We start from the raw sequence: 27,602 nt of genomic DNA on the forward strand, positions 1-27,602 counted from the left end.
TTTGTACAGTCAATGTCTGTGTAACACGGCGCCTTAACTTTAGTGAGTATTCGTTAATGTTGTATTTAATCTTGACTCCGAAGTTACATGGTTCTTAACAATAAAATCACAACAAGTATGAACACTCCTTTTCAGCTCCAATCCCAAATAAGTCTACTTTTGTATTACTGCTTCTGTGCTGTACTTGATTTCCTAACGGGATTTTAATAAACTCTTTAAACAGGCCTTTTTGACTGGTAACGTATTTATGTTTAATTAAAAAAAATAGTGTAACAGTATGTGAAAGGTGTTTAATTACCCACAAAGCAGCTTGATTGTCACATACATTACATTTAGTTTATATAAAATGTTTCATATTGTCCCTATTTAAAATTGTCATCTTTAAAAACTATGCAGCAGATTGATGGCACAGTAAGTAGTTTTCCTGAGCAAAAACCGCTTGGCTCTGTGAATAAAAACCCAGCAAGCTTGTCAGCAGTAAAAAAAAAAAAAGTGCTTCAAAGTCAGTTGTTGAGGTGGATCCGAGGTGTCGCCACGCATCCCTCATGTGAGCCTGCACAGCTTAGATGGAGTCAAACTCAGTGAGCAGGGCAACCACGAGGAAGGTGACATAGAAAATGAGGAGGAAAATGCCATAGGGTCGACCCAAGTGGAAACGGCTGAGTGGAACGATGACAAAAGACAGAACCAAAGACACACCCAGAGATCCTGCCAGAACCCATGTCAGAAGTCCATCTGGTTCCAGCTGCAGAGGAGAACAGCAGAAGGTTTAAAAAGAACTGATTTGGAATATGACCCGTGTGTTTTGTGTGTAAATGACCTGCACTTCAGAGTGTGTTTTCATCATCTGCACCAGACAGCCTAAGCCCACTCCAAATAGCATGTCTAGTGATGATGCAGTTAAGAGACATCCATGAATAAATGACTGGCTACATCAAAAACAAAAACAAAATAAAGCATGTGCTTTTATGTAAAGCCTCTATTAAATAATTAAATCACTGACTTGGCTCATAAACCTATTCCATGGTGGCAAAGAAAGACAATAACAAAGGTGATTACTGAAACTATTCTAATTTATATTGAAAATGAGCAACACAATAGTACCCTCATCGTCTTTTAGAAAAGAAAAAACAGCTACAGTAAATGTAAAGTAAATTATTTATTATATTATCAGCCACCATATTGTCCAGATGTACACCATATTGAGAATAATTGGGATGATCTGGCCCTTGGACAAAAATAAATGTTGTGATCCTCTAATGGAGAAACCACAGGTAAATGTGATCCCTCAGACAAAAGAAGAGAGCAGACAGAATGCAATCATAGTAGTGTGCAAATAAGGATACTGAAAATGATGCCTCCAAAGCAGGCTGAGATGGCCATCCTTGGGTATCCTTGTCTTGCGATAGTGATGTCTGAAAAACAGTCTAAAACAAGAACGGGCGGGGTTATGATTATTAAAGATATTCAGTACTGTATTATTATGTAGACACATTTTTGAAAAGAGAACTCACCTCCTATGCTGTTGCCCCAGGCCAGAAGAGTCAAGCCCAGCACAGTGTTACTAAGGCTCAGCACCACACCGAGCATGTGCAGAAGGCTGACCACTTCTGATGCTGTTGCACTGATCAACACAGCACTCACCAAAAAGCCCAAAATAGCAAAGAGCTGACAAAAATCATGTTAGATTAGTACCAAGATAGTTGCCTTTATGTTGCATACTTTGGGGGGATTGGTGCTCGAGTGCATACTTACTGGGTGATATTTAGGGGGACACTCATTTGTGGTGCTGCAGAAGACAATAGCAGACAGGAAGAGTCCCAGGAGAAGAGTCAGCACCCACACAGGAAACTGTCCTTCAATCAAATAATCGCCAACTAGACAGAAGAACAGTTGAGAATAGTTTGTTAGGTACCATGCACGTGCACCCTGGCCCCCCTTCTGTTTGGAGGTCTGGATTGGCCAGTCAGGGGCGGAGCCTGAGGATAAAACAGCTTGCCAGGCGCCACCCCTCTGTTGTGGTAACACTTTACAATAAGGTACACAAAATTACAGTAGTTAATCACCCTAACCACTAGGCATTAGTTCGTCATTAGTAACTACTCTAAGTGTATGTGGCTTAGTCATTAGTTTCTCCTTAGCTCTTCATTAGATCCTTAGTAACTACTCTAAACATGTGTGGCCTTGTTCCTCAGTAACTACTCTAAATATATGTTCCTTAGTCATTAGTTTCTTATTAGTTCCTCAGTAACTACTCTACATATATGTGCCTTAATCATTAGTTTCTTATTAGTTCCTCCGTAACTACTCTCAATGTATGTGCCTGAGTCATTAGTTTATTGTTAGTTCTTCATTCTTAGTTCTTCCTCAGTAACCACTCTAAATGCATGTCACTTTGTTCCTTAGTAACTACTCAAAATGCATGTCACTTTGTTCCTTAGTAACTACTCTAAATATATGTGCCTTAGTCATTAGTTTCTCCTTAGCGCTTCATTAGATCATTAGTAACTACTCTAAACGTGTGTGACCTTGTTCCTCAGCAACTACTCTAAGTATATGTGCCTTAGTCATTAGTTTCTTATTAGTTCCTCAGTAACTACTCTCAATGTATGTGACTTTGCTCCTCAGTAACTACTCTCAACGCACGTGACTTTGCTCCTCAGTAACTACTCTAAATATATGTGCCTTAGTCATTAGTTTCTCATTAGTTCTCCATTAGATCCTCAGTAACTACTCTCAAAGTATGTGACTTTGCTCCTCAGTAACTACTCTAAATGCATGTGACTTTGCTCCTCAGTAACTACTCTAAATATATGTGCCTTAGTCATTAGTTTCTCATTAGTTCTTCATTACATCCTCAGTAACTATGCTAAATGCATGTGACTTTGTTCCTCGGGAACTACTCAACTCATTATTTAGTCATTAGTTCCTCAGTAACTACTCTAAATATATGTGCCTTAGTTAAATCAAAATCAACTTTAGTCATTAGTTTCTCCTTAGTTCTTCATCAGATCCTCAGTAACTACTCTAAATGCTTGTGCCTTTGTTCCTCGGTAACTATTAACGGTAACTCGGTAACTCATTAGTTATTCAGTAACTACTCTAAATGTATGTGCCTGTGTTCCTCAGTAATTACTCAACCCATTAGTTCATCATGAGTTCCTCAGTAACAACACTAAATTTATCTGGGATCTCAAAGTGTGAACATACTACATACTACATACTGTGTACAATACTGTACACCAAAAAATCGAAATGATACCCCGCATGGGATACAGTCCTTTCTGCTTACATAGTCCAGACTGGAAGGCAAGCACACACACGAGCGGGGCAGTGATCAAATGAAGACAGTTGAGTGGTCGTCTCCAGTTCTTGTCTTCTTTATCAAGATCAACAACAGGAATGCACAGCAGCAGGATGACCTCCACAGGTGTCTGAGAAGCAGACATGACAGTATAAAGGTTATGCAAAATAGACTTTTTAACGATGCTACAACAGTAATACAAGGTATGTATCCCTACAGCCTTATGAGCACCGTGCGCGCATGTGAAAAATGTCTGTATATATTCCCAACACATCATGGAAGACAGCCTTGTAAAAAATATAGATATTATATTTATGCTGTTTATATACACAGTTTTAGACTTTGGGTGTCTGCCTCATCACACCTTCAATACTTTAACGACTCTCCACTTCCATGATTTCCTCCTCCACTTCCTAGTATCCACTGGGTTGAGAGAGCTCAGTAGGATCTGTTTGGTGGACTCGGTGTAATGCAGAAGTGGCCTGTACTCCGACTCTGAAACACACAAGGCATACAAGTTACAGTAATCCCTTCTTGGTGGTTAATTGGCTCCAGACCAGACCATGAGAAGTGAATTTCCACAAATTCACATTCCTTTTTTATAAATCAAATATTTTCATATTAAAGGCATAGAAAACCTGTTTAGAACCTTCTAAATTCAATTTTAACTTTATCAGTGCCTTCCAGACAGAATATAACAACCCAACAGTTACCTTTACATTTGTATGTATACATTCGATATAATAGGCATAATAACTGAAAATATGCCATTTTCTATGTGTGAAAATTTAGGTAAAATTTGCTTAAATACGCATATTTTTGACAAATTAATAGGCTGTAGTTAGCCACTAACCACCACTAGTATAGAGTGAAATTGGAAGCATGACGTGGCAAGGGATAGCTGTAATATAACCCTGAATTAATATGTGTTCCCTTACCATATTCCGGTTGTTGCGTCGCAGGTAGCAAGCAGGGAACCTCGTTTTCATACGAGTCAGACGACTCGTACGACTCTGCTGCAGAGGAAGCAAAGCATTAATTAATAGCATTGGTGGAAGCACCTACAGTAATATATCATAGTATACTTTATTATGTAGTTTCTGTCTAACCTTGAATTTGTGAAGCTCCGTCCATCCTTGCATTGCTCAAACGTTTTTGTCGGCTGTAGATGTATGCACTGATGATTACAGTCATTACATAGACCACATAGAGGCCCAGGTACCCTACACACATTAGGACAGATAGGAGAGGAGAACTCAAGTTACAGTAATGTCAGTAATAGTAATTAGCAAGTATAAGCAAAACTTTTTCTTTAGACAGTAGAGGGAAATAAGATAATCTGTTAATAATTGTAAAACTCTAATTAGAAATATTATTTTGACGCTTTATATATTTTTTTATGCAGTATTTCATTTATTTTTCATCCTTTTTATGTTTTCTTTTTTAAAAAAAAAAAGCTACAAAATTATTTGAATGTAGTACAATAATTTTTTTCTTTTTTAAGCTACAAAATTAATGGAATTTACTACAATCATTTTCAAGGTATGCAATTTAGAATTTTAAATGTTTTTTTCCACCGTTCTGACATATAAATGCTGTTACAATGTTATGAGGTACAATATATAATTTGGAAGTGAGTTTTGGATGTCGAGTTTTTTAAGTCCATGGAAACACTGCAGGAAGTGCTGCAGGATCTGGAAGATCTAGAAAGCTTTCTGTGCTGGTTATTGTGTGTAGCTGCTCTAAAGGAGTCCCACAAAGGATACAAAGTTGATACAAAGTAGCATAATAGGTCCCCTTTAAGAATTTCAATGACTGGGTTTAATGAGAAATAATAAAGTAAAATGTGAACATAAGGTTGAGTCGTTATTAGAGAATTGTAACAGTATTGGCTATCATTTGAATTTGACTTCAAGCGAGCTCCTACGATTGGTTGGCGACCAGTCCAGGGTGTACCACGAATTGTGTTCTTGGGTAACGATGAAGGTGGCAGTTATTTGAAAGTATGTACCTAATGTTTCTCCTAGTGTTATGGTTCCTCTGTACAGGATGAGATAAGTCCAGAACACTGCCGACATGTAGAAGATGACGTCACGCAAAAAAGGACGGGAGGCCACAGCGAAAGGTTTGACGAGCGCCACGCTGCCAGCGACAACAGTGGTGACAAATATTCCAGCTCCTGTGGATGTTGATAGACAAAGCAGATGGACAAAAAAAACATCATATAATACCAAGATGGACATTTATACTTCAATTAAAGGCTTATTTGAGCAATAAATAAAGTACGCCTATACCAAATAACGCTCCAACAGCCAGGCCAGCCGTATGAGGGCGGGAGAAGGCTGCTATGGCACTGAAGATGTCTGGAGCCCCATTACCAAGAGCCAGAAAGGTCACGCCCTCAACACAAACACTACAGTCAAGGAGAAATTATTCAACAATATGGAAAATGCCTAAGAAATGTGTGGACACTGGCAGTGTGAGGAACAATCAATCCATTGGAAATGACGATAACCATAGCCTAGGGTTCTTGCTTCAATATAATCTAACAAAATCCAACTCGGACATCTTGTGGTTAATATGATTCAAAATCAATAAAGTTCTTGTTTTGAGTGATACAATCTAGATCAGGGGTGTCCAAACACTGAAGGCCACAGTTGTTGATTTTCAAATACTTTAACACAGGGGTCTCAAACTCGCGGCCCGTGGGCCAAATGCGGCCCGTGAGACGCTTGTTTGAGGCCCCCACCTTGATACCAAAGTTTAATGTTGAAATGACAGCTTAAAGCTGTGTGCACACCGGACACAATTAACATGATTTTGCCCCGTCCATACTGTTACCCTACCCTGAGAACGGTGGAATGTTTTAGCAGATATTTTGGTGTGGAAAACCGGAACCAAAGTACTGAAAAAGTGTAGGGTATAGCAGAAGCAAAAGCATTGAAGATAGTTTTTTTTTCTTCCAGTTTTTAATAAATGCGTTTTGGGTTTTTTTTGAAAACCTGATGCGGCCCGGCTTCACCCAGAACCTAGCTCCGGTGGCCCCCAGGTAAATTGAGTTTGAGACCCCTGCTTTAACTCATTCAATACCACGATGTATTTATTCTTTTTTTTATCACCCCGAACGCTCAATACCAACAACACATTCATACATGTTTTATGTTGTTTTTATGCAAAAGGACCTCAACTCAACTCTCCACTACAGCATTTATAATGATATTACAATTTTATTCTCGCAATATTACAACTTTTTTGTCTGCTAGTTTGCTGATATTGTTTTGGCGTGGTTCGGCCAACAGTGGCCTGCCCATGTAGATGTTATTATATGATCCTTCTCCTTATTAATGGTAGCAACAGTCCAGTGTTGAGAGTAGTCTGACTGTGCATGAACCGCACATAGAGTTTTGAATTCATTCAATACGAATCACAAAATGACAAAAAACTCGAAACTCCGAGGACCACCTGGACTGATTTAATCGCTGACTTCAGCTTCCTCGCCCATTTCCTCTTAGATATCATTCAGAATCAAAGGGCTCCTGTTCAGAATGAACCTATAGAATGATAATAAAACCACAAAAATTGTAGGTGACTCGGAGCCAAATCCCACTACATGGCATGAACCGAATCCAGCAAAGCCAGCTTTGCTCTGATTGGTCAGACAACAGACAGCTCACGCAATGGCAGCCAATAGAAGAGTTTCAGGTCTAGCTTTGAAGGATACAGCGACGTTGTGAGTGAGGTGTAAACTGGTGGAGATGGCTGACAGGTTGGGACAGAAACTGAGGAGAAACACAAAGAAGAACTTTATGAAAAACTATTTTCAGATTTGTGAACAGACTCCTTTCTCACTTGTAGTCCATTGTACTCAAGTCAAAAAGCACAACATTCCAATTCCACTGAGGGAAGCTGACAGTCATACCAATGAAGTGAAACTGCTGAAATTTTCACAGTGAATGTACATGTGACCCAAAGCGGGAGTAAAACGACGAACGGGACATTTCATGTGCCATTTCATGAACATCAATAACGGTTTCCTCACAAGATTAACATGTGACAAGATTTGGCATTCAGAAAAAAACTACATTTAAGAATGAATGGATAAAGAGGGCCACACGGTGACCGAGTGGTTAGCATGTTGGCCACACAGTCATGGGTTCAATTCTCTGGGTACTCCAGTTTCCGGTTGTCCATAGGTATGAATGAGTGTGAATGATTGTTTGGCTGGTGTAACCCGCCTGTCGCTCAAAGACAGCTAGTATAAAAATGTTTAGCATCTATTTGCCAGAAAATAATCATTTCAAAAGGCACTTGCATTGCATTTCGGCAGATGACACCCCTATAAAGAACATATATATATATATATATATATATATACACACTTACAACTTGGATGCAGTGAGGCCAAGGATGACGAACAAAAAGAGCAACCATATAACCTATGGAGAATCAGAAAGAAGAAAATATAAGTTCTATTTATTTCTGTGATGCAAACATAACACACAGGTCAAATACAACGGAAGAGCAAGGTGAAGTCTGGTGACATCATTGTTGATGCTTCACAAAATTTAAGTGCTGTTAACTTCCTCAAATGGCACAAACAACACAACAGTGCATCATCATACTCATCGGGGGTGCGCAAACTTTTTCCATTGAGGGTCTGAGACAAGGATGCAAGGGCCCACTTTGATATTTGTATATTTTTTTATTATGTAAAAAGGCTGAAAAAACTCCTACACATATATATAGACAAAGCATTGCGTTATTATTAATTATTAGTATCAACTTTTCAGCTTTGTCTGTGTACATTGTGCCTTTTTGTACCATTATTATACCATTATAGCTGGGGGTTTTTGGTTATTTTTTCAATGTGTCATGGACAAATAAAAACAAAGTCCCCAGGCTGCACAGTGGCTACCACGGCTGTACATAGAAAAAGGGCTTACGCAGAAAGTGACGGTGAGGGGGGTGAGGTCAGGTGGAAGCAGACAGAAGACCACTTGTAGATAGTTGATGAAGCCATCTTCCATGTTACAGTCCGATGTGTTCTTGACAAATGCACAGCGCTCTGCAGCACTGACGTTCATCACACAGTCGCACTATATGCACAAACACACACGTCAGTATACATATATCCTTTCCCGACATGCTGCATTCTCTCATTGCATGCTTAAAATAAAACTACAGTAATCATCATAAAATGTAGAGTTATAAACAAGGCACTAGGCGTAGTGGCCTAGCGGTGAGCATATGTGCTCCACAGTCAGGAGATTTGGGTTTTAAAACTTCATTGGAACATTTTTGTGTGGTGTTTGCACGCTCCCTGTCTTTCCCACATCCCAACAACATGCATGTTAAGTTAATTGGAGACTATGTCCTCATTAGGGCCAAGGGTGAGTTGGAGCCTATCCCAACTGATGTTGGGTGAGCCGGGGAATACACTGGACCGGTCACCAGTCAATCACGGGACAGATGTCAGCCACATACATGCTTTTTGTAATGTGGGAAAAAGCGGTGTAGAAAACCCACCCAAGCAGGGGGAGAACATGCAAACGCCACACAGATTCTAACCCTCAATCTCCTGATTTAGAGGTTGACATGCTAGGCCAATTAATACAGATTTTTTTTAATGTGAATTAAATAAATGCACAGAATTTTTGACTACATTTTGATTTAAATACATTCACATTTTTATACTGATTTTTTTACTGAAAAATAAAAACAGTCTTGAGATCGTTTACATTTATATTTATATTACATTACATTAATATTTCAGTAATTCAAATGTAATATTACCAATATGTCAGGTTTATAGTTGATTAAATTAGGATATGATTTCACGTTCAAAGAACACAAATGTTTATTTTGTCAAACAGCATGCTTGAACTATTATTAACCTTGTGATGCTTGAACTATAAATGAACTAATGACGGTGATTATTACTATTTAATTAAAGTATAAAAGGAAACTAAAAGAAGGAAGAGGAAGAGGAATAGTGTAGACAGGAAGAACTGTACAATACACTTTAGCTAAAGCATAACAAGTACATTACAGTCTTCCGTAAAAAAAAGTAATCATGTGATCAAAACCTTCTGACAATCCGCCAGGTTGAAACAACGAGTGAGGATAACTTCACAATGTCCACTAAAGCTCACATAATGATGTAAAGTCCAGTTGTTGTCTTATTGTTGCTATCATTATTGTCTCACTAACCTCGTCGTTGCTGTTTATCCGAAACATGACCGTCAGTGAGGCGTTAAGGACACTCCGTCGACTTCAACACCTGTCTGGGTCGCGAGGGGAAGAGGAGTCCTAGGAGGCCTGCTGGTGGAGAAGTGTCCGAAGTGTCCAATGTCAGAAGTCAAAGTTCTGACTGTTTTCTATCCGGGAGAAACAGCCATCCTGGTGACAGCTACGCGCTAAAACCACTCAGGCTGGTTTCGTGAGGTGGACTCTCCCGTTTTCCTGCATGAACTGAAAGCAAAAAGAGAGTGGCAGCACTAAAATAAAAACATACGTCGCTATTCCGGATGGTGGAACCTTCACGGAGACGTGCGGTTTGTTCCTTTGATTGTCTTTACACGTCTGACAGCCAAAATGTCCAAAAATGCAGCCAACTGTACTGTACTGTGGACACCCCTTTAAACGAAAGCTCCACCCACTCACGAACTGTCGTGTGCTGCCTTCAATGACATTCCGTAAAGTTCCCAAGTAGTTCAGGATCGCTAAGTAAAACGTGTACACGTGTTTCTGTGTGGATACTGTTATCTTTATGCAATGCCTTTTGCAGTGCACAACAGTAGCTAGTATTAACAGATATTTTTTTTTACATAATGCAAATGGAAATGATTTACAAAGTAAAGTAAGCTTGGCAACATTTTTATATTCAATTTTTACAACTAATATTGAACGTTCATTCATTCATTTTCTACCGCTTTTCATCACGAGGGTCGCGGGGGTGGTGGAGCCTATCCCAGCTGTCTTCGGGCGAGAGGCGGGGTACACCCTGCCCTGGACTGGTCGCCAGCCAATCACAGGGCACATATAGACAAACAACCATTCACACTCACATTCATACCTATGGACAATTTGGAGTCGCCAATTAACCTAGCATGTTTTTGGAATGTGGAAGGAAACCGGAGTACCCGGAGAAAAACATTGAACGTGAAAAACATTAAAATTAGTTACCTAAATTTGGAACCTTTCTTGTTTTTGCACATTATAACAACAATAGCACACCTTTTAAGTCACGTTTTTCTACACACATGCATTTTTGCATCAACCATCTTCATCCAAGTCCACCATAGAGAACATTGGATTTTTTTTTTTTATCTATTCATTAAACACTCACTGAAACACGAAGAGAGATTTCCTATTTCTTAAGGCTAACCTCCCAAACGTCATCACTGGAAAAGCCCAGGAGATATTACCCACAGCACAACAAGTTTCATTCTTGTTGAAATAGACTATATCATTATACCAATGGATATCATATTACTTCATTTACAAACATCTTATTTCACTGACAGTAAAGAGTGAAACAAGTATTTAAAACAACCGTTTAAACCCTTCCACACTGTACATATCCACTGTATTTCAACCAGAGGCTTTATTGCATATATACAGTACAGAGATGCGCAAAAAGTTTGCACATTACTTTAGCTCCCTTAGTAGAGCGCAGACCTCCACCAAAGTTGAATTTTGAATGTTTAAACAAAAACAATTATAGAGTGTATGGGGTAGTGGTTCGTTTTTTATGCCATAGTGATTCACACAAATGATAAATTCTTATATCAGCACCTGTATCCAAATCCACACTGACATTAAACTAAAAAAAAAAAAAAGTTAATGAAAACAAGGAAATAAGTGGTGGCCTCTTACGACTTTAGCACAGTGCTGCACAGAATAGAAAATGCCATCATATGTCACATAGAGAATAGCATCCAATTAAATTGCTATGCTTCATTGTACAGTAGATGTAGTTTCTTGAACAATACAGAATAAGAAGTAGCGTTAAATTAATGTGCAGTACATTAGAAATACAATATGCATCCCTTTTAGTCCTGGGTTGTCTGGTTATACAAGAGTGCTGCATCAAGTTTTAGAGTGTTGGGATCATAGCAGCCTCTCGACTGGTTAGAAACCACGGGACACAAATCCTGTTCACACCACCTGATGAAGCAAAATAAAATCAAATATGTATTCTGTATTATTTATTTTTTGATTATTATTTTTTTTTACCTAAGCGCTGCATAGGTGTCAGATGGAGACATCCCTTTCCAACTTGCATGGTCAATGAGAAGAGCGCCTGTTATTAAACAGGAAGTGTGCAGTTAGTGGATGTAAGTGTCATCTGCTTTTTGTGGAGATGTGTTTATTGTGTACCTGCATAGATGCGAGCCAGGCTATATGCCAGGTCTCGGGCTGATATTTCCAAGTAGACTGGAGGTCTGGTGGTTGCCTCCCTGACAAAGCTCTCCAGTTTGGAGAGAGCATTGTCTACAGCTCTCACAGCTGGGCTCAGTGAGGAGACATTTGAAGCTCCCGCAAGAAGGGACTATAGATACACACACACACACACACACACACACATCCAGAATATGACCTTCCTGTTTGAATTTGCTTGGCTTGTTCTTCCAAATAGCGCTTACTTTGACTTGAGTAAAATAAGCATGCAGAACCATTCCTGAGCTTCGAGCCACACAGCGCAGAACATCCAAAGACAAAACATTTGTAGTGCCTTCCCATATGCTCAGCACCTGAACAAATAAAAAAGTGTGAAAATGAAACTTTCTTTTCCTGTTCATGGGTTTTTAATACATCCACCTCGTTTTCCTCCCATATTCCAAAAACATGCTAGGTTAATTGACTCTAAATTGTCCATAGGTATGAATGTGAGTGTGAATGGTTGTTTGTCTATATGTGCCCTGTGATTGGCTGGCGACCAGCCCAGGGTGTACCCTGCCTCTCGCCCGAAGACAACTGGGATAGGTTCCAGCACCCCCGCGACGCTAGTGAAGATAAGCGGTACAGAAAATGGATGGATGGATGGATGGATGGAACCTCAATTATTCTGTGATGGGTAGGTACTGGTTCAAAGATTTTCCCATTCCATTTACCTCATCGTTTACAGTGTACACAGTGAAAATTGTGAAATTATTTTTTACATTAAATTAAAAAACATATCTTTCACATATTTGCCAAGTTTAGCAGTATTAGAAGGAGTAATATAAAACAAAAGATGTGATACTACGAATGTGTTTCAGGGTCAAACAGAAAAGAAAATAAGATCATGTTTAAAATGTTAAAATAACACAAGAATAAAGTTGAATAAAATAAAGAAAAATGCAAACGATGTGTGTATTTTTTTTTTAACATATAAGTATTTAACTATATTACCAATATCAACAAACTGCACATCTATGCTGCATTTATTTGTTTGTGGGAATTCTGATACGCGTTCTTTAAAATTCTTATTTTACTTTATTATGGTCCTGTTACATTGTCCATCCCTGGATCCAGAGGAATTTCAACCCAATTAAGATCTCCTAGATTGAAGCCATTGACTCATTTATTTTTACCTCACCTGTGCATCTCGAAGTATTCCAGGCAACCCCGTATCCTCGATGTAGCCTTGCCCGCCAAAGCTTTCCAAACCCTCCGACACCACAGCGACTGCCTGAAATGAGTGCTTTTATATTACTACCTGTATACTAATTACGAGGAGTGAAGGTGTCAGGGTGACGGGATGCTGTTTGTGCTCACCTGTTTCCCAGTGTAGAGTTTAACAACTGGTGTGAGCAGACGCAAAAGGTGTGTATCGAGCTGGGTGGCGATGCCGCTCTCCTCACGGCCAAGCAGGCGACACACATCCATCACCAGGAAGAAAGCTCCACGGGTCTCCACCTGCATCATAGTACTTTTTTTAAAAAGGTGTGAAAAGAGTATGATGGGAAATGCTGAATGGAGCGTCAGGTTACCTCCATCCTGGCAAGAGTCTGCATGTGTAGCGGGTGGTCTTTAAGAAGCTTTGCGAAAGCGGTGCGGCGAGTGGCATAGTCACGAGCTAACTGGACCACCCTGTGAGTATATACTGTAAGCATTATTAATCTCCGCATTTAGAACAATAGATAAACAACTTGGTCATGAAGCAATGCAAAGTTCTTGAGTTGTATCATGCCTTCTCATTGCTGCGACTGCAGAGACACTGTTGTGGATCCTGGTTATGGTTAGCATGTTGGCAATGGAGGCCACACCTCTTCCTTCTTCTGACAGCTTTTCAATGATGAAGCAGAGAACCAACAAGACTAATTTGGACTCAATTACATCAGAATAAAAAATGACATACACTGGATGATTGGTATTTAATTTATACAAAATATAGTTTAAGAAGTAAAGTTAGTAAGTACCAGTAAGTATCAGTGGACAAACATGCCATTTTAAATCACCAAAATTAAAAGAGAAAAAAAATCACCATTCATTTTTCCCAAATGGAGTTTAGTAAAAGTAAAAAAAAAAAAGTCCAATAAAATTGTGCTCCCTTGTAGTCAAGCTCACTTTGTGCAGCGGTAAACACACTAACCTTGTGTGCCAATAGTCCATCCAGAAGTAACTCAGCTGTTGGCATCTGTCTCGTTCCCAGCTTGTCCTTTAGCCTCTGAACCTCTATCCCTCTCAGGCGGCCATCTTGGTCTCGACTCACCTCAGCGTAGAACAGAGACAAACCTCGACTACCCTGAAGGACACACATGCCCAACCATGGATGAAATTTCATTCCTAGACACACACACAACTGAAATGTCATTCATGGAAAGTGATGTCTCTCTCTCTCTCTCACACACACACACACACACAAACACACAGTAGTGCAAGCAGTACCGGAGTGGTTGCTCCTGCTCTGTCACACACTCTGGCCAGTGTGAGCGTCATGTCTGCATCAGTGGCAGAAGTGAACCACTTGAAGCCATGAAGTTTGTACGAACCATCTGTTTGGGGAATTGCCACTGTCTCTGTGCCACTGGCTGAACACACATACACACACACACACACACAAAAGCAATGAGTAGGATAAAGCGATAAAAAAGTGAGTTTTTTGTATTGTCAAAGAAAGTGACCGTGAGTACAACTACAACTAATGACCTACATCCGAGCCTCCTTGTCTTTCTGTCATCCACTGTCCTGATGTCCAGAAGCGTTCAGGGTGACGTGTGGTCAGTCGATTATAGGCTTCTTCTACCACCCGTGAGACTCCCATGGACTTCACACACACACACACACAGGGTATAAATCACTTTCTGTCCATCAAGGGCCACTTCCTGGCATGACCAAATTGGCTAAAGGTTCTTTAAGTTGTTTGGTTCAGTGGCCCTTGAGCTACACTTGAGAAACTCATTCATTCATTCATTTTCTACCGCTTTTCCTCACAAGGGTCGCGGGGGGTGCTGGAGCCTATCCCAGCTGTCTTTGGGCGAGAGGCAGGCTACACCCTGGACTGATCGCCAGCCAATCACAGGGCACATATAGACAAACAACCATTCACACTCACATTAATACCTATGGACAATTTGGAGTCACTAATTAACCTAGCATGTTTTTGGAATGTGGGAGGAAACCGGAGTGCCCGGAGAAAACCCACACATGCACGGGGAGAACATGCAAACTCCACACAGAGATAGCCGAGGGTGGAATTGAACCCTGGTCTCCTAGCTGTGAGGTCACTTGAGAAACTTTCACAGAAAATGCGTTTTTCTTCACCTGAATGACTTTGGCAGCTCCATCGGTCATGGCCAAAGGACAGGTGTAGAGTCCAGATGAGGGGGAGAAGAGATACAACTTGCTCATCTGATAAACCCGACTGAAAAAAAAATAGACTTGAATCAACCGACTAGGACAATAGCAGTTACAAAACTATTATTCAATGAGAGTTACAACATGAGCTCAAGAAAAAAAGGGACCCTTTTGACCTCCATTCTCCAAACGACTTCTCATAGCCGATGGCAACCAATCCCTCCAACGCAGAGAGCTCTTTCATGCGTTTCCATGCCGGGGAGGTCAAGATGTGGTCCACTCTGCGACCCCAAGGGTCAAAATGCACCAGGCGCGGAGGAGTGACCTCACATTCTCTGCCCCAACTGTCCACCTCAGTGGCCACACGCTCGCCAAAAGCACACAAGTCTGAGAAGACTGCCTATGTACATGTAAGTACAAGTACATCAATTATTGTGGATCACAATCATAGTACGGCTGTTTATACTCTATGTACTGTACCTCACAAAACTGAGTAGGCCCTTCTCATTTCACAAACTGTTATAATATTCTCGAGAGACAATACTAGAACTGAAATTTGGATATATTTTCTGAGAGTATATTTATAATGCTTTGCAAGATGTACACACAATATTACATTCCTGTAATGGTTGCTAAAATGATGGGTATGCTCATGTTTGTAAGAGCTACAGTGTATTATTATAGTTCATTGTTTATTATTGTGGGTTGTCTTGTGGAGGCTGCATCTCACTCACATCCTGAGGCAGGTGTCTCCTTAAGTACCCTTGGAGTAAGGCATCCTCCAAAAAAGGGTTCTTGAGCACAGGTCTGTCCTGAAAGAAAGATCCTAGCCTGGCAGCAAAAAAGGGTAAAGAGCCTGCCGTTTCCCAGAGATGTTCTTCCTCAGACGGCTTTGTGCCCACTTCAGCGTTATTGCTGACGGACCGAATGTGGAGAGGGGGCCAGGTGACATTGCACAACAACCTCCAGCTTCTGCAACCTCCAGACAGGCAGCGCAGTTTGACTGACATGGCCACAGTCTGCACAATGGAGACAAAAAACTTGAATCATGAATCATGTGATACCCCTCAGTTAATCAGCACTGAAAGTTAGTGATGGTAGTTTAGTTATAATTAAATATGATGCAAGATAAGCATTAATTATTATACGTAAATACTGTAGAAGTATTTATATATGATTCAAACCGTTAGGAAATTTAAAACTCAATTAAAAAAAATAATAATTCCAATCTCAAAATGAAGATAGGCGCGGCCTTTTCATTTACCATCCATCCATTTTTTTTTAAATAGCGCTTGTTCTCACTTGGGTGCCTTCATAGTCACCCGCCATTTAATAACCTCACTTGATCTCAAAACTGGGTCAAAGTTCATTTGCTGTCATTTTTGGCGCAGAGCAGCTCTGGTTGTCTTAGCACTGGAACCAGTTCGTTCGTGATAAAGTAAAAGTTGTGATTCCAAGTACAAATACGATAAGTATAGCGTCTTCTTTGCAAATAGTTGGCCTGACTTCACGCTACGACTCGGCTAAGTTAGCATTGCAATGAAGGTTTTCCTTTTATCGTATGTATGACTGCTATGCATTTTAGTCAAGTTATGTGTTGACAGTAAATTATTAGTCACCTAAAAAGCGCTGTATTAGAGGAGAGCATACCTGGCAGCGACGGTGCAACACTGAGGTAAGTTGGAAAGATATTCAGAGATTCGAACTTCCGAGCTCAATGGGGCCCAAACAATTGGTTGTTACATAACAAACCTCTTTCCAACCGACTCGCATATAGAGATTCATTTAGTCAGACTGCACACAAGACGTTTTGTTTTTAATAAAAGCGGGGTTGTAACTCTTTGTGTTATCACTTTCGAAAGAGGTATAAATTGCTATTTCACAACCAATCGTTTGGGAGCTAATGAGCTCGGAAGTTCGAATCTGTGAATATATTTCCAACTTTACCGCAATGTTTGTTAACCGGACATCCTCTTTCAAAGTAAATGTCTACTTCCGCCACGGCTAACGCAGGAACTGTACATCGACTTAAATAAATACTACTCGGAAAAAAACAAATACAGTAGTTTGTAATAGAATTAGGTGACGAAGTAGTTAATTGGTTTACTCTTATTGTACTCAAACATTCATTTTAATCGTAGCCTTGTTTATTTTTGCATGGAAATATACACATCAAGGGTGAAACACTTTTATTGTTTAAGTCAAGATTTGTCAAAAAATACAGAAGCCTTTCCTCGGATTGATAAACATGACTGAAGCATGCAAAGTTTAATAAAACATTTTCATATGTTAAAAATGTTCGGAAAAAAAGAGGACACAGGTACAGATACTGAATACAAACATTCTTACTTTTGCATTAAACCGAGATGTTTTCTTTCAGAAATAATTACGGAACAGGCATTACTGCACATTTATACTGATAAAACCCAGTATGAATTTCCTAGTGTGATTGATGCAGTTAGCTTGTAGCTTGACCAGGATGGGTCATATTAATGGGCAACACTGATGTGTACAAAAATGACAGTTAACCATGAGACAAAGATAGCAGTACAGCTCTTGGGTCCAATCAACCCAAACTCGTCAAATACTTGGCGAACAAAGCCTGTAGTTTTGTGTCACTGTCTTTGTTGACTATAAGGACACCCTAAATCGTATTAAACCTACAATAGTGTAAAGTACGTTAGTGTCTTAAACACAGATCAACGCTATACAATAGAAGCAGGTTTATAAAAAGGCTAAAACAAAATCCACAGGCTAGAGGGCTGCCAACAATGTAAAACCAAAAATAAAAGAGTGCAGTGCAGAGTGCATGCTTGCTGCTAAATGGAAAAAAATAAAAAGCTGTTTAACAATGAACATAACCTCGAGTTGTCACATGACATTTTTTGTAGCCAGCGCTGCAATACAAAACGTTTTATGTGCATGTTTCTTTCTCCTTAATCTCCTTTGGTGAGAAGGTCCTCAATGTATGCATCAAGCTCATCATCTGTGTTGATGTCAATATCCTGAGTGGGGGAAAAGCAATTATTATTTTACATAGATCACTTATGTGTTGAGGGGTGCCTGATAATAATCAAGTCGATCTAAAAAAAAATAGGGTGTCATGCTGATAACTTTAAAAAAATAACTCCTATAACCAATTGAAAAAAGACCTCCAAAGAGATGTTCTGTGCTGTAGGGGGCTAGCATGAGCAAATCAAGCGCTCCTTTTCTGTGTGCCACAAACAGCCTGACTCGACCAAACTACACAAACTGCACACACTACAGTTAAATCTAAACGTAAAAAATAATAAGATATAAAAAGTTATCGGTTTCATTCTTGAGAAGCAGGACGGTATAGGTATCGACTTGAAGAAAAAAAAGATTTTATTTCTAAGAAAATAAAATCAATCTAACCTCTTGAACTTTCTGCAGAAGTGCCACAATGTTTGTTCGCAGTTTCTGTAGTTTCTCATCTGCCTCCTTGAGTTTTATCTCTGTGCTGTTGCTTTTCTCTTCCACAGCTTTGGCTTTGGCGTCTGCTCTGCTCTGATACGAGTTGCACAGTGACTGGAGACCTGATTCGTACTGGTGGAAGTACTCTTTCTATTGTAGACAGAAAAATCCAATAGATTAGAATAGTCGTGAAAAAAAAAAAACATTGTTCCAGTGACCAAGGTTCCTGCAGATTTGAGATTTCAAAATTACATTCTTCTTCCATACTCAGTGTCATTATAGCTGCAACAATAAATTGTTGGTCATGTACAATTGATCAACTATTTTGGTAATCGATTTATCGTTTCTTTAAATAAAAAATGAAAATATCCTCTAATTAATCATGGCTGATTAACAGAGAAATAAAAGTGTCCAACATAATGATAAGTGTTCCAAACAATCTATGTATGGTGCGTCTAGTAGCTGTTATCTCACCAGAGGAAAAGCTACCAACTCCTCTGCAGTCATGCCATTAACATCATCCTTTGGAATCCTAAACGCAGGGGGGAAGAAGTAACGCAACATCGTCCTGGAAAAAACAGAAAAGCACTTTTATCAAAGACTAAATCACGTTTTAGCATGTTTAGTAATGAGTAATAGCAAGAAAATGAAAACACAAAGGGAACTTGTCTTTCATCCTCTCACCTCAACATTGTGACCAGGCTCTCGGTCACTTCACGACTGGTTCCGGGCTGGGTGGTATCTGGCTCCATAGTGGCAGATACCTTTTCTGTCTCCTGCTGGGTGTCGGGCGTCTGGGTGATGGGGGATGGCGGACGCATCAGTCGGACCTCATCACTGCCCTTAAACACCCTTCACACAGCAACACACACAGAAAATCAGTCTTCTGGAATACCAATACCATCCAGTAACTACAGACATTGGACAAAAAGGTCTCACCATCTGTCTTTAGGGGTTACTCTAGGGACATAGTCAAACTTGACTTTCCAGCGAATGCTCTGTTTGCTGGTCTCCACAGCAATGACTTTTCCAGTATACCATTCCTTGTTGACACGAACTTCAACTAGTAGCCCCTTATCTTTACAAAAAAATACATGGACAACACTTTTTGAGCCAGGCCTGTGAATGAAAGCTTGGTTCAAGTGGGCTCAGTTTGGTACCTTTCTGGGCATTCTTAATGTCGTTCTCTGGTTCCTGCTGTTGTGCCTTCTCAGTTGCCTGCACAGATAAAACTGTCATTACCAGCACCACGGTAAGACAGTGTCAGACAGTAAGGAAAGGGGTGTACAGACGTGTTTAATCCCTGTTAGTGGAAGAGAGCGAGATAGGAAGCAGGCTGAAGGAGGCATGTTGATTGCCAAGGACAGAAGAATATATCGCTTCCACCTCAAAAGGGGAGGATGACAGAATATTGTAAAAAATGTTATGTGCCTTTTTTTTTTTAGGTTGCCTTTATTGTTAAAAGTTGGAAAGAGTGATGCAAGCCAGCTGTAGAAAGAGCAAACTGGTTGATGGAGGGGTAAAGCTACCTTGGGTTTAACAACAGGGCTCTGCCGTGGAGGAGTAGCAACCGCTTTCTTTCCAGGCTGGGAAGGTTTGTTAACCTGTGAGGTTAACAGCAGAGGGGCTTCGATTGAGTTTCTGTGACTTAACCAGTAAATAAATAAGTGCCAATAAGCTCTCTACGAACTCTCTCCGTGGATGGAAGAGCCGTGATGCTGGGGAGCTTAAGCAACAAGCAGCACACAGTCTCGTTTAAAAATAAATGTTGATAAATGCTGATAAATGTTAAAATAAAATAAAATAAAAATATTAAAACGTACCTCGTCTATCTTGCCGCGTTTCGCAGTCTGGGCCTTCTCCACCACTTTCCCCCTGTTATCAGCTGCACCAGCCATCTTTGACTTCTTTGTCTGGGGTTCATCTTCCTCACTCTCAGTCTCTTCTTCTTCGACCTCCTCCTCCTCCTCCTCCTCCTCTTCCTCTTCCTCACTGTCCTCCTCGATTATTCTCTTACGCTGTACAGGAGCTGCTGGTTTGGCTGATGCCTTAGTTAGGGACTAAATAAGAAATCGTAGTTAAGGAACATTTGTACTTGTATTTTCATGCAGCTACAACATATCTTACCCGCGAGGCACGGCTTGGTGGTGGTGTTTTTGCAGAATGTTTTGCAGTAGGCTTTGCTGCGGGGGGCTTTGCAATGGCTTTGGACCTTGGTGACTCAACCTTAGGCGGAGCAGGGGGAGGGACAGATGCCCGGGTGGGTCGCTGAGAGGGAGCACGAAGTGTTGGAGTATTCAGCGCTGTCTTGAGGTGAGCTGGCAGAGGTGGAGATCGGGGGCGTGCCCTCTCTGAAGGTCGACTTGCCTTAGGTTTCAGTAAGGGCAAACCACAACCAGATGCATAAAATGCATAGTTCTAGACAGCCATAATGTATCCCATGGGAAATCCTCAAATTGTTCATATAATTACAGATTTCAATAGTTATTGAACTGTGCCAAGTGTAAAAGAAGTTAAAAGATAAAGGTGTGTGTACCTGAGAGGAACTCTCTGTTGCTGGTTTCATACTAACATCCAGTGGAAGTTTCTTTATATCTGCTGCGGATTTGATAGTGGTTGTTTTCTGTGGAGGAGATACAAGTATGTCATGTATTGGTTTAAACAAGCAAAGGACATGAGGAATGAATGAGCTACCTGTAAGGCTTCAAGCTTCTCCTGCTGCTGTTTGATTTTATCTGCCAGCTCCTTCTGCTTGTCTTCAGTTGTCTGCTTTTCTTTTTTCAGGACACCACAGGGCAAATTGGGTTTCTTTTCAGGAGCATCACATCTAAGAAGAATTGACAAAAATCACAAAGCAAAAAGTCACCTCCCTAAACCAGAGCAGACATGATGGTCTTCGACAGGAAGTAGAGAATTTGAAAACATGGCGGCACGCAAAACTGCAAATGTTTGGAGCGAGGAGGAAACAAACTCAACAATCTCATTAATGTGGTGAAATGTCCTGTGTTGTTCATTATACGCCTCGCTGTTGTTGTTTTGGTATACAGGAAGAAGCGGAAATGACGTATGGCATTCTCCATGCGTCCATACGTTGCCTGTACATCGCTGTTTTGATCCGGATATCGTAATTGTTTACAATTACCATGTTTGCTCAGGCATGTAATGTTTCATAAACTGATATATTGACTGCATGTAAACGTAGTGACTGATGTCATTACAGGATTTTAAACATATTTTGTTAACTGTAATGTTGTAGCTGGTGGGGGTATAAATTGTGTTTGTGTACATGTGTACCTGTCCTGGGTGCTGTCTGGGTTCATAAGACATACCCAACTGTCTGGGTAGCGTTTGTCAACAGCATCCATCTGGAATGGCAGCGTTCTCCATTTTAAACATTTATCTAAAAACACAATCCACAAAAATGGCATCAGCGCAGCTACGTGATGAAAAAAAAAGAGTGCTCTGCATGTGAGACGATGCTTTTGGGACGAACCACACTGAATAGTAAGTGGGATCTCCATGGCTCTGCGTCTCTTGTATCTTGCCTCTGTAGATGGAGGTGCGGACCAGCTGGCAGACAGGTACCCAAACTCATCCCAGAATTTCACGATACCTTTCTGAGCTGCAACATGCATACACATACTTAGCGTTTCATGATAATGGATATGTTCATTTATGAAAAGATTAAAACAAAACAAAAAAAACAGGTGTTAATTATAAGCCCTCAATAAATTGACATAAGTGTGTTCACGTCTGCTCTCTCTCTGAGATACACCTGGCTGCATGACAAGAAGGTTCACACTCTGCATGTGTCTGTGTGTATTGGCTCCATATGCAATAAACACAGAAGAGAGTGAGCATCTTCTCAGCTATTAAGCCTCTTTGTGCCTGTAGGGTCTACACAATGCTAGCAGTTCGCAAGCCATAGTGATAGCTTTAAGGACAAGACCTGCGACCATCTTGAAATTTGTATGGCATGTAAATCTTCTCAGCATTCTAGCAATATAATAGACATTTTGCTCCTCACCTATGTTCGTGTCCTTCCAGTATTGAGCCAAATGTTCCCCCATGGACTTAAGTAAATGTCGATACTCTTTAGCATCTGCAAAGTCTTGCTTATTATGCGTCGGCTCCAGAACTAAATACGGGACGTCCACTACGCCAACAACACCTCCACAGGCCCTGTGTAACACACAAACAGCACATTATTGTAAAAAACCCTCAAGCATGATTACTCATGCCAAGTGTGCACACAACTCACATGCCTCCCTCCAGCTGTGGACCGGTCTTCTCATACATTTTGATAAGACGAGAACAGTTGTACACAAACATTCCATCCAAATCCCTCTGTTCAATGTTCACCCCAAATATGAAGTTCAGCTCTTTGGGCTCCTTTAATGCTCTGAAATTGACAAAAGAAGAAGAGACTTAATACTGTGCTAATATTCTGATCGCTTTACAAACCTTCCATTGCTAGACCCTAAATAGACCCTAAATATGTTGTTGGGATTTGTTTTATATGGATTCCAAGGAAAAAAAACACTATTACATGTAAGCCACTGTGTATATATTTTCTATCATACTTCTGTTTGGACTCCAAGATTCTTTTTTTCATGTCAGCATCCCGTCTAAGCATCATGGCTGAATCCTGAACTTTCCTTAAGAGAGTCTGGAAAAAAAGAAGGGGGAGGGAAATGTTAGCTGTTAATGAACTAATGAACCCTAAAGTGATCAGGTGTTTACCCGAGAGTCTTTTGACACATCTTCTCCAAGTCTTGACTCCATTGCCAAACGCTTGCTGTCGGCTTCTCTAGCTTTCTCCTCCGCTTGAATTGTTGAAAGAATGACCAAGTCAGTGCATGAATATCGATGAAACAGAGATAAAATATGTGGATGTACAGTCGATCCCCGCTTTTCGTAGGTGTTATTTTCGGAGACCACCCGCAAAAATCAAATAACTGCAAATAACTATTTGAGATGCCCATAAAAATCTATTTTTGAGACTCCAAACACGCCTGCTTTATGCTGCTGTATCAAGGCGCCACTGTACAAGACACTCCTTTCAAACCCTTCTGCAAGCTGGATGTTGACTTCTCCTGATTTTGGATCAACATCTGCAATAGAAGCAACTCTTGTATTTAGACCGCTGTGACAGCATTCGGCTCTAGAACCCTCCCCCCATCTCTCTTTAGCATTGTCATTGTTCGCTTGTTCTGGATGCTAACAAGCAATCCAGGTTTGCCTCACACAATTATCAAACGGGCATGCAGGTGAATGAGAAATATGCAGCTATGCGTCTTATGCTCTTTTCCTGTTGATGTGGTGCCACCAGCAACAAGTACATTTCAAACAAAGGGCTCAGCCATTTAGGCCTCACACATCATTATTATATTGCATTATTATTTTTTATCATGACATATTTATAAATTTGAGTGAATGAGATGGGCTTTTGCAAAAAACAAAACAAAACAAAAAAATCCCTAACTTATTTTTAGAGACAAAAAGCAAAAATGGGTGAATTTTCCCACAAATATAAGCAAAAATCTGCCATTATGCAGGGTCATGAATGATCAATTGCAAGTATGCAGGGATCCACTGTATATCACTACCTTACCAATCTTAGCTAGATGATCTGCTTTCTTGACTTCCTGCTCAGCACGTGTTTTGAAACGAGTTGATGAGTACTTATAAACCCTGCAAATGGAGCAAGAAGGGCAATGAAAAGCCGTTGCAGACTTGATATTATACAAATGTTTTGACATTACCTTGGTTTATACAGACAGCAGGACAACCTCTTGGTTCTCACTTTATGTCCCTGGATAAAAATCCTCATGCGAGGGTCGATGTACAACACAGCGGCATATGCTCTGAATGACCTCCTCTCTGGTTTCCTGTACGTGAGGGGCCGGCGCAGCAATTCTCATTTGCTCAAGGGACGATATTCTTTCAACTTTCTTTTGAATATTACTTTTCTGTACTCACACTCCTTCAGCAGGCGTTCCAGCCATCAGTATGTCCTGGTGATCTGTCTCAACATCCAGCTCTGGTTCCCTGTTGTCCATAAGCTTCAAATTATAGATGATCACCAGGGTACCTTCACACGTAACGCAAATGTGACAATAACATTAGGTCAAGCATCCTCTGAGTGAAACATTGACATTTGAAAATGACATTTGAAGGTGGCATGTAATTGTACAGTTGAGGGTTATCACAAACGCAGGTACTGACCACTGCTACTTTCAATTTTGCTGAACTGTTCCATCAGCTCTTGTTCATTTTTGAAAGGCGAGTATTTGAAGATCAGCTCTGTCTCTGTAGCGTACTTTTCTGGGTCAGATGTCAGTGGCTCTTTGGTTATCAAATCCCAGGAAGGAAGAGGCACTATTACCTGAAGATGAGATGCAATTCAATTTTCAATTCCATTTTATTCATACAGCGCCAAATCACAACCAAAGGTATCTCCAGGCACTTTAGACGTTGAATTCAGTCTATGATCACAATCTTCATAAAAGAAAAAATAAACCAACTGAATCCCACATGAGAATCCCAGGCTCTGTGGAGCGGTCCTCTGTCTCGACCAAAAATAATAATAAATAAAGTATAGGGACAGGTGGTATATTAAGCAAGAGTATTTATCTTAGTCCAAGAAACACCACAACACAAAAAGATCACATAATTCATCTTAATGTATTAAAATGAAAATACTGTAGAACACAGGCATTAGTCACCAAGAAATATCCGAATAAACTGTGACGGTTGCATGTGATTAAATGTAGCAGTCAAGCAACAGCTGACCTCATCAAGTCCTTCCTCTTCATGGAACGTCCTTGACAGAAAAAGGCAGGTCAGAGTGTTGCCCTTTTTTGTAAACAGGATGAAGTCTTTCCCAATACGCATAGATCCCCTGTCAAAAAATACAATAGATAAATAAATGTAACATAAACATATCTGTGCCAACCACAGCCTTAATTAAGGAGCTTACGATTTCAGTCCATTTCCATATTGGCCAATTTGAGTGGACTCTGGGGACCGTTTGTTTGACTTTCCAAACTGGATCACGTGTGTAGCCTCATCTAATTAAGACAAGAAAAAACTCAGCTTTTTTTTTTTTTAGCAAATAGAAAAATTCTAAAAAAAACATACACACAACACTTAATCAAAAAATTAAATTAAAACACAACAATTAAATAAGTAGGGCCGCAACTAATGATTATTTTCTGAAGTGTGTTGTTTCGAATAAATGTGTAATCGGTTACGCCCAAGATGGGACAAATCAATATGAAGTTAGTGATACAACGTATCAGAAATGAGGCAAAATACAGTTCACAGTTTGTTGTAGTTGTAGAACTTAACACAAGTATAAGGTCTGTGACACTTACTTGGGTCCATTCCAGTGCCGTCATCAAGAAAACAAAGCATGTAGTTGCCCCGTAGCTCTGGCTTTTTCTCTGTTAACAAGGTATGGATGTGTCAAGTAGCTAAAATTCCATCAACTATTTCACTGATGAGTGCGCTTCAGTGTGTTCTTTTTAAAATATACCTGTATAAATGTCAATTCGTGTGGCGTTGGCATCTCTGTGAAAGGAAAACAACCATGTGATTATAAAACAAACATTGAAGTGCTTAATATCAGATGCCATGTCAACACACATACCTGGAATTGTCCACAAGCTCTGCGAGGGCTCCAAATAAGAACTCGTGTGTAGTCCTGAAATCAAATGCTATTCAGGTTATTCAATAAAAGACTATGTGGTTTTAGTTATGTTATTTTAAGTTGAATGACATAATTCATATAATCTAAACTTCAAATGCAATTCCTACATTTGCAATTGATACTAGCAGCAATCTTCCATTCAACATTTACAATGCCATTCAATAGCCATTTCATTTTGTGACATGAAAGATAGGCAGCAGTGGATTTTACCAGGACTAGCAAGCAGGATTGAGTCCAAGGAGAACAGTTGCCAATTTCCCTGACCAATACACAGGAACACATTGACCAAGGCTGTGCAGGACATCACAATATCACCCATTATAGGTTCTGATGGTTGTAACCGTAGCCTATGTGGGTTGTACATTACATGTCAAACAAGGTGTAAACAAACGCGTTTGTTGTCTCAACTTGTTTACTTACGAGTTTGTGTGCAGGTACTCAAAGGTAAGTTGAGCCCTGCTCAGATTGCTGTAGCTCGAGTAGGCCATGGCCTTTCTCAGCAATGCTCTGTCCTCTCGCTCACCACTGATCCCTACTCCACAGGTTTAAGTCCTTGAGCAGAAGAGAACAAAAATTAATAAAAATGACTGCCTATTCAGCGACACTCTACGGTCAATATACGACATCCATACTGTAAAATTAGAGGACATCTCTGATGTGACCGGTTGGGAATATTGTTATGGTTACCGGGCAGGGACTGTGACCGGTAGGTTTCTACGTTATGCTTGTGATACGAAAATGACAATCATATCTCAGCACATTTCTAGTGATTGCAAATAGGGTATGAAGGCTTCAATCGTGGCGCGTAGAATGATACAACTATCAAAGCTAACGTGGCTATGTAGCTTTAGCATAGTAGTTAGGACTGTTTATAATGTAGCAGTAGCTTTGTAGCTAACGTTTGCTTTACAGACGGACTTCTCCAACATTTTGGCTTTCTGACTATTATGCCAACCGGCTAAAGGAAGACAAATACTTTGAACGTTTAATTTCCCTTTACCCGACATAAAGCGTTCAGCCGGGCCGTGTGAAGTCCCCGCTATCTTAGGTTTAGAAGTTGGATTCCTCCTGGCCTGCAAAGCCACGCCTCTTCGTTTCTTCTTTTTCCTAGCAATTGGCAATCATTGACTGCAACAATTTACTGCCACCTTTCGCTTTGGAGGTGCTTTACATGCTCAAAATTTAAAACTTTTATTATCGGTATTACTGTACCTTGTGTGGCTGTTGAGGGGAATTCACAGGCTACAGTTTCAGGGGGCATTCTTAAGTATTGGTCTAAGTTGAAAGTTGATACATAAAAATAAATACATTATACCATGTTCTGAATCTAAACAAAATCATTCAACACTTCTAGCTGCAACTCAG

The 27,602-nt window shown here is 40.2% G+C and overlaps 3 protein-coding genes across 6 annotated transcripts; all 3 read right to left on the reverse strand.

Annotated features, from left to right (window-relative positions):
- Positions 1-270: 270 nt before the first annotated feature.
- Positions 271-10,015, reverse strand: slc8b1 (solute carrier family 8 member B1). Of its 2 annotated transcripts, none has more exons than XM_058070493.2 (15): positions 9,515-10,015; positions 8,248-8,400; positions 7,688-7,740; positions 7,026-7,083; positions 5,599-5,704; positions 5,316-5,483; positions 4,414-4,527; positions 4,243-4,317; positions 3,669-3,799; positions 3,293-3,434; positions 1,756-1,877; positions 1,515-1,668; positions 1,347-1,427; positions 821-885; positions 271-745 (listed from the first exon to the last, which is right to left on the reverse strand). In XM_058070493.2, exons 1-15 carry the CDS (start codon positions 9,539-9,541, stop codon positions 563-565), a joined length of 1,632 nt encoding a protein of 543 aa, XP_057926476.2. In that variant the 5' UTR covers positions 9,542-10,015; the 3' UTR covers positions 271-562. The 2 variants fall into 2 exon arrangements, with proteins under 2 accessions (XP_057926476.2, XP_057926475.2); XM_058070492.2 differs by having other exon boundaries at positions 4,243-4,320; positions 9,515-10,012.
- A 440-nt stretch (positions 10,016-10,455) lies between these two features.
- On the reverse strand, positions 10,456-17,022 carry LOC131128020 (acyl-CoA dehydrogenase family member 11). The gene is made up of 15 exons (XM_058070491.2): positions 16,739-17,022; positions 15,823-16,107; positions 15,265-15,488; positions 15,056-15,155; positions 14,441-14,558; positions 14,180-14,322; positions 13,884-14,036; positions 13,482-13,576; positions 13,282-13,381; positions 13,067-13,207; positions 12,888-12,980; positions 11,953-12,060; positions 11,687-11,858; positions 11,543-11,609; positions 10,456-11,473 (listed from the first exon to the last, which is right to left on the reverse strand). The coding sequence occupies exons 2-15, from the start codon at positions 16,096-16,098 to the stop codon at positions 11,359-11,361; spliced, it is 1,905 nt and encodes a 634-aa protein (XP_057926474.2). The 5' UTR covers positions 16,099-16,107; positions 16,739-17,022; the 3' UTR covers positions 10,456-11,358.
- Positions 17,023-17,936: 914 nt separating this feature from the next.
- morc2 (MORC family CW-type zinc finger 2) lies at positions 17,937-27,417 on the reverse strand. Of its 3 annotated transcripts, none has more exons than XM_058071367.2 (28): positions 27,238-27,417; positions 26,658-26,789; positions 26,178-26,231; positions 26,064-26,098; positions 25,903-25,971; positions 25,506-25,596; positions 25,319-25,427; positions 24,752-24,911; positions 24,506-24,617; positions 24,289-24,414; positions 24,138-24,217; positions 23,267-23,349; positions 23,107-23,192; positions 22,785-22,925; positions 22,551-22,705; positions 22,017-22,145; positions 21,818-21,923; positions 21,218-21,350; positions 21,060-21,146; positions 20,651-20,890; positions 20,347-20,583; positions 20,053-20,127; positions 19,684-19,741; positions 19,463-19,601; positions 19,208-19,375; positions 18,998-19,091; positions 18,485-18,673; positions 17,937-18,093 (listed from the first exon to the last, which is right to left on the reverse strand). In XM_058071367.2, the coding sequence occupies exons 2-28, from the start codon at positions 26,723-26,725 to the stop codon at positions 18,025-18,027; spliced, it is 3,093 nt and encodes a 1,030-aa protein (XP_057927350.2). In that variant the 5' UTR covers positions 26,726-26,789; positions 27,238-27,417; the 3' UTR covers positions 17,937-18,024. The 3 variants fall into 3 exon arrangements, with proteins under 3 accessions (XP_057927350.2, XP_078645877.1, XP_057927351.2); XM_078789751.1 differs by lacking the exon at positions 27,238-27,417 and adding an exon at positions 26,448-26,584 and having other exon boundaries at positions 26,658-26,783; XM_058071368.2 differs by lacking the exon at positions 20,053-20,127.
- Between the last annotated feature and the right edge of the window lie 185 nt (positions 27,418-27,602).

Source organism: Doryrhamphus excisus, linkage group LG3 (assembly GCF_037039965.1).
Source record: "Doryrhamphus excisus strain RoL-2023G ecotype Guam linkage group LG3, RoL_Dexc_Guam_v1.1, whole genome shotgun sequence".
NCBI classification, from domain to species: domain Eukaryota; kingdom Metazoa; phylum Chordata; class Actinopteri; order Syngnathiformes; family Syngnathidae; genus Doryrhamphus; species Doryrhamphus excisus.

Excerpts from the sequence above, each read along its gene's own strand:
- slc8b1 (XM_058070492.2), bottom strand. The coding sequence starts at position 9,541 with ATGTTTCGGATAAACAGCAACGACGAG. Across the intron at positions 5,484-5,598 it reads GGCTGTTGGAGCGTTATTTG|GAGCTGGAATATTTGTCACC; the intron begins GTATAGGCGTAC and ends CAACATCCACAG. Across the intron at positions 886-1,346 it reads CTTTGGAGGCATCATTTTCA|ACATGCTATTTGGAGTGGGC; the intron begins GTATCCTTATTT and ends CATCATCACTAG.
- LOC131128020 (XM_058070491.2), bottom strand. The coding sequence starts at position 16,098 with ATGTCAGTCAAACTGCGCTGCCTGTCTGGAGGTTGCAGAAGCTGGAGG. Across the intron at positions 14,559-15,055 it reads GAGCTGCCAAAGTCATTCAG|TCCATGGGAGTCTCACGGGT; the intron begins GTGAAGAAAAAC and ends GTGTGTGTGAAG. Across the intron at positions 14,037-14,179 it reads GAGCAGGAGCAACCACTCCG|GGTAGTCGAGGTTTGTCTCT; the intron begins GTACTGCTTGCA and ends TGTGTCCTTCAG.
- morc2 (XM_058071367.2), bottom strand. The coding sequence starts at position 26,725 with ATGGCCTACTCGAGCTACAGCAATCTGAGCAGGGCTCAACTTACCTTT. Across the intron at positions 25,597-25,902 it reads CGGCACTGGAATGGACCCAA|ATGAGGCTACACACGTGATC; the intron begins GTAAGTGTCACA and ends TGTCTTAATTAG. Across the intron at positions 24,618-24,751 it reads CAAAATTGAAAGTAGCAGTG|GTACCCTGGTGATCATCTAT; the intron begins GTCAGTACCTGC and ends TTACGTGTGAAG.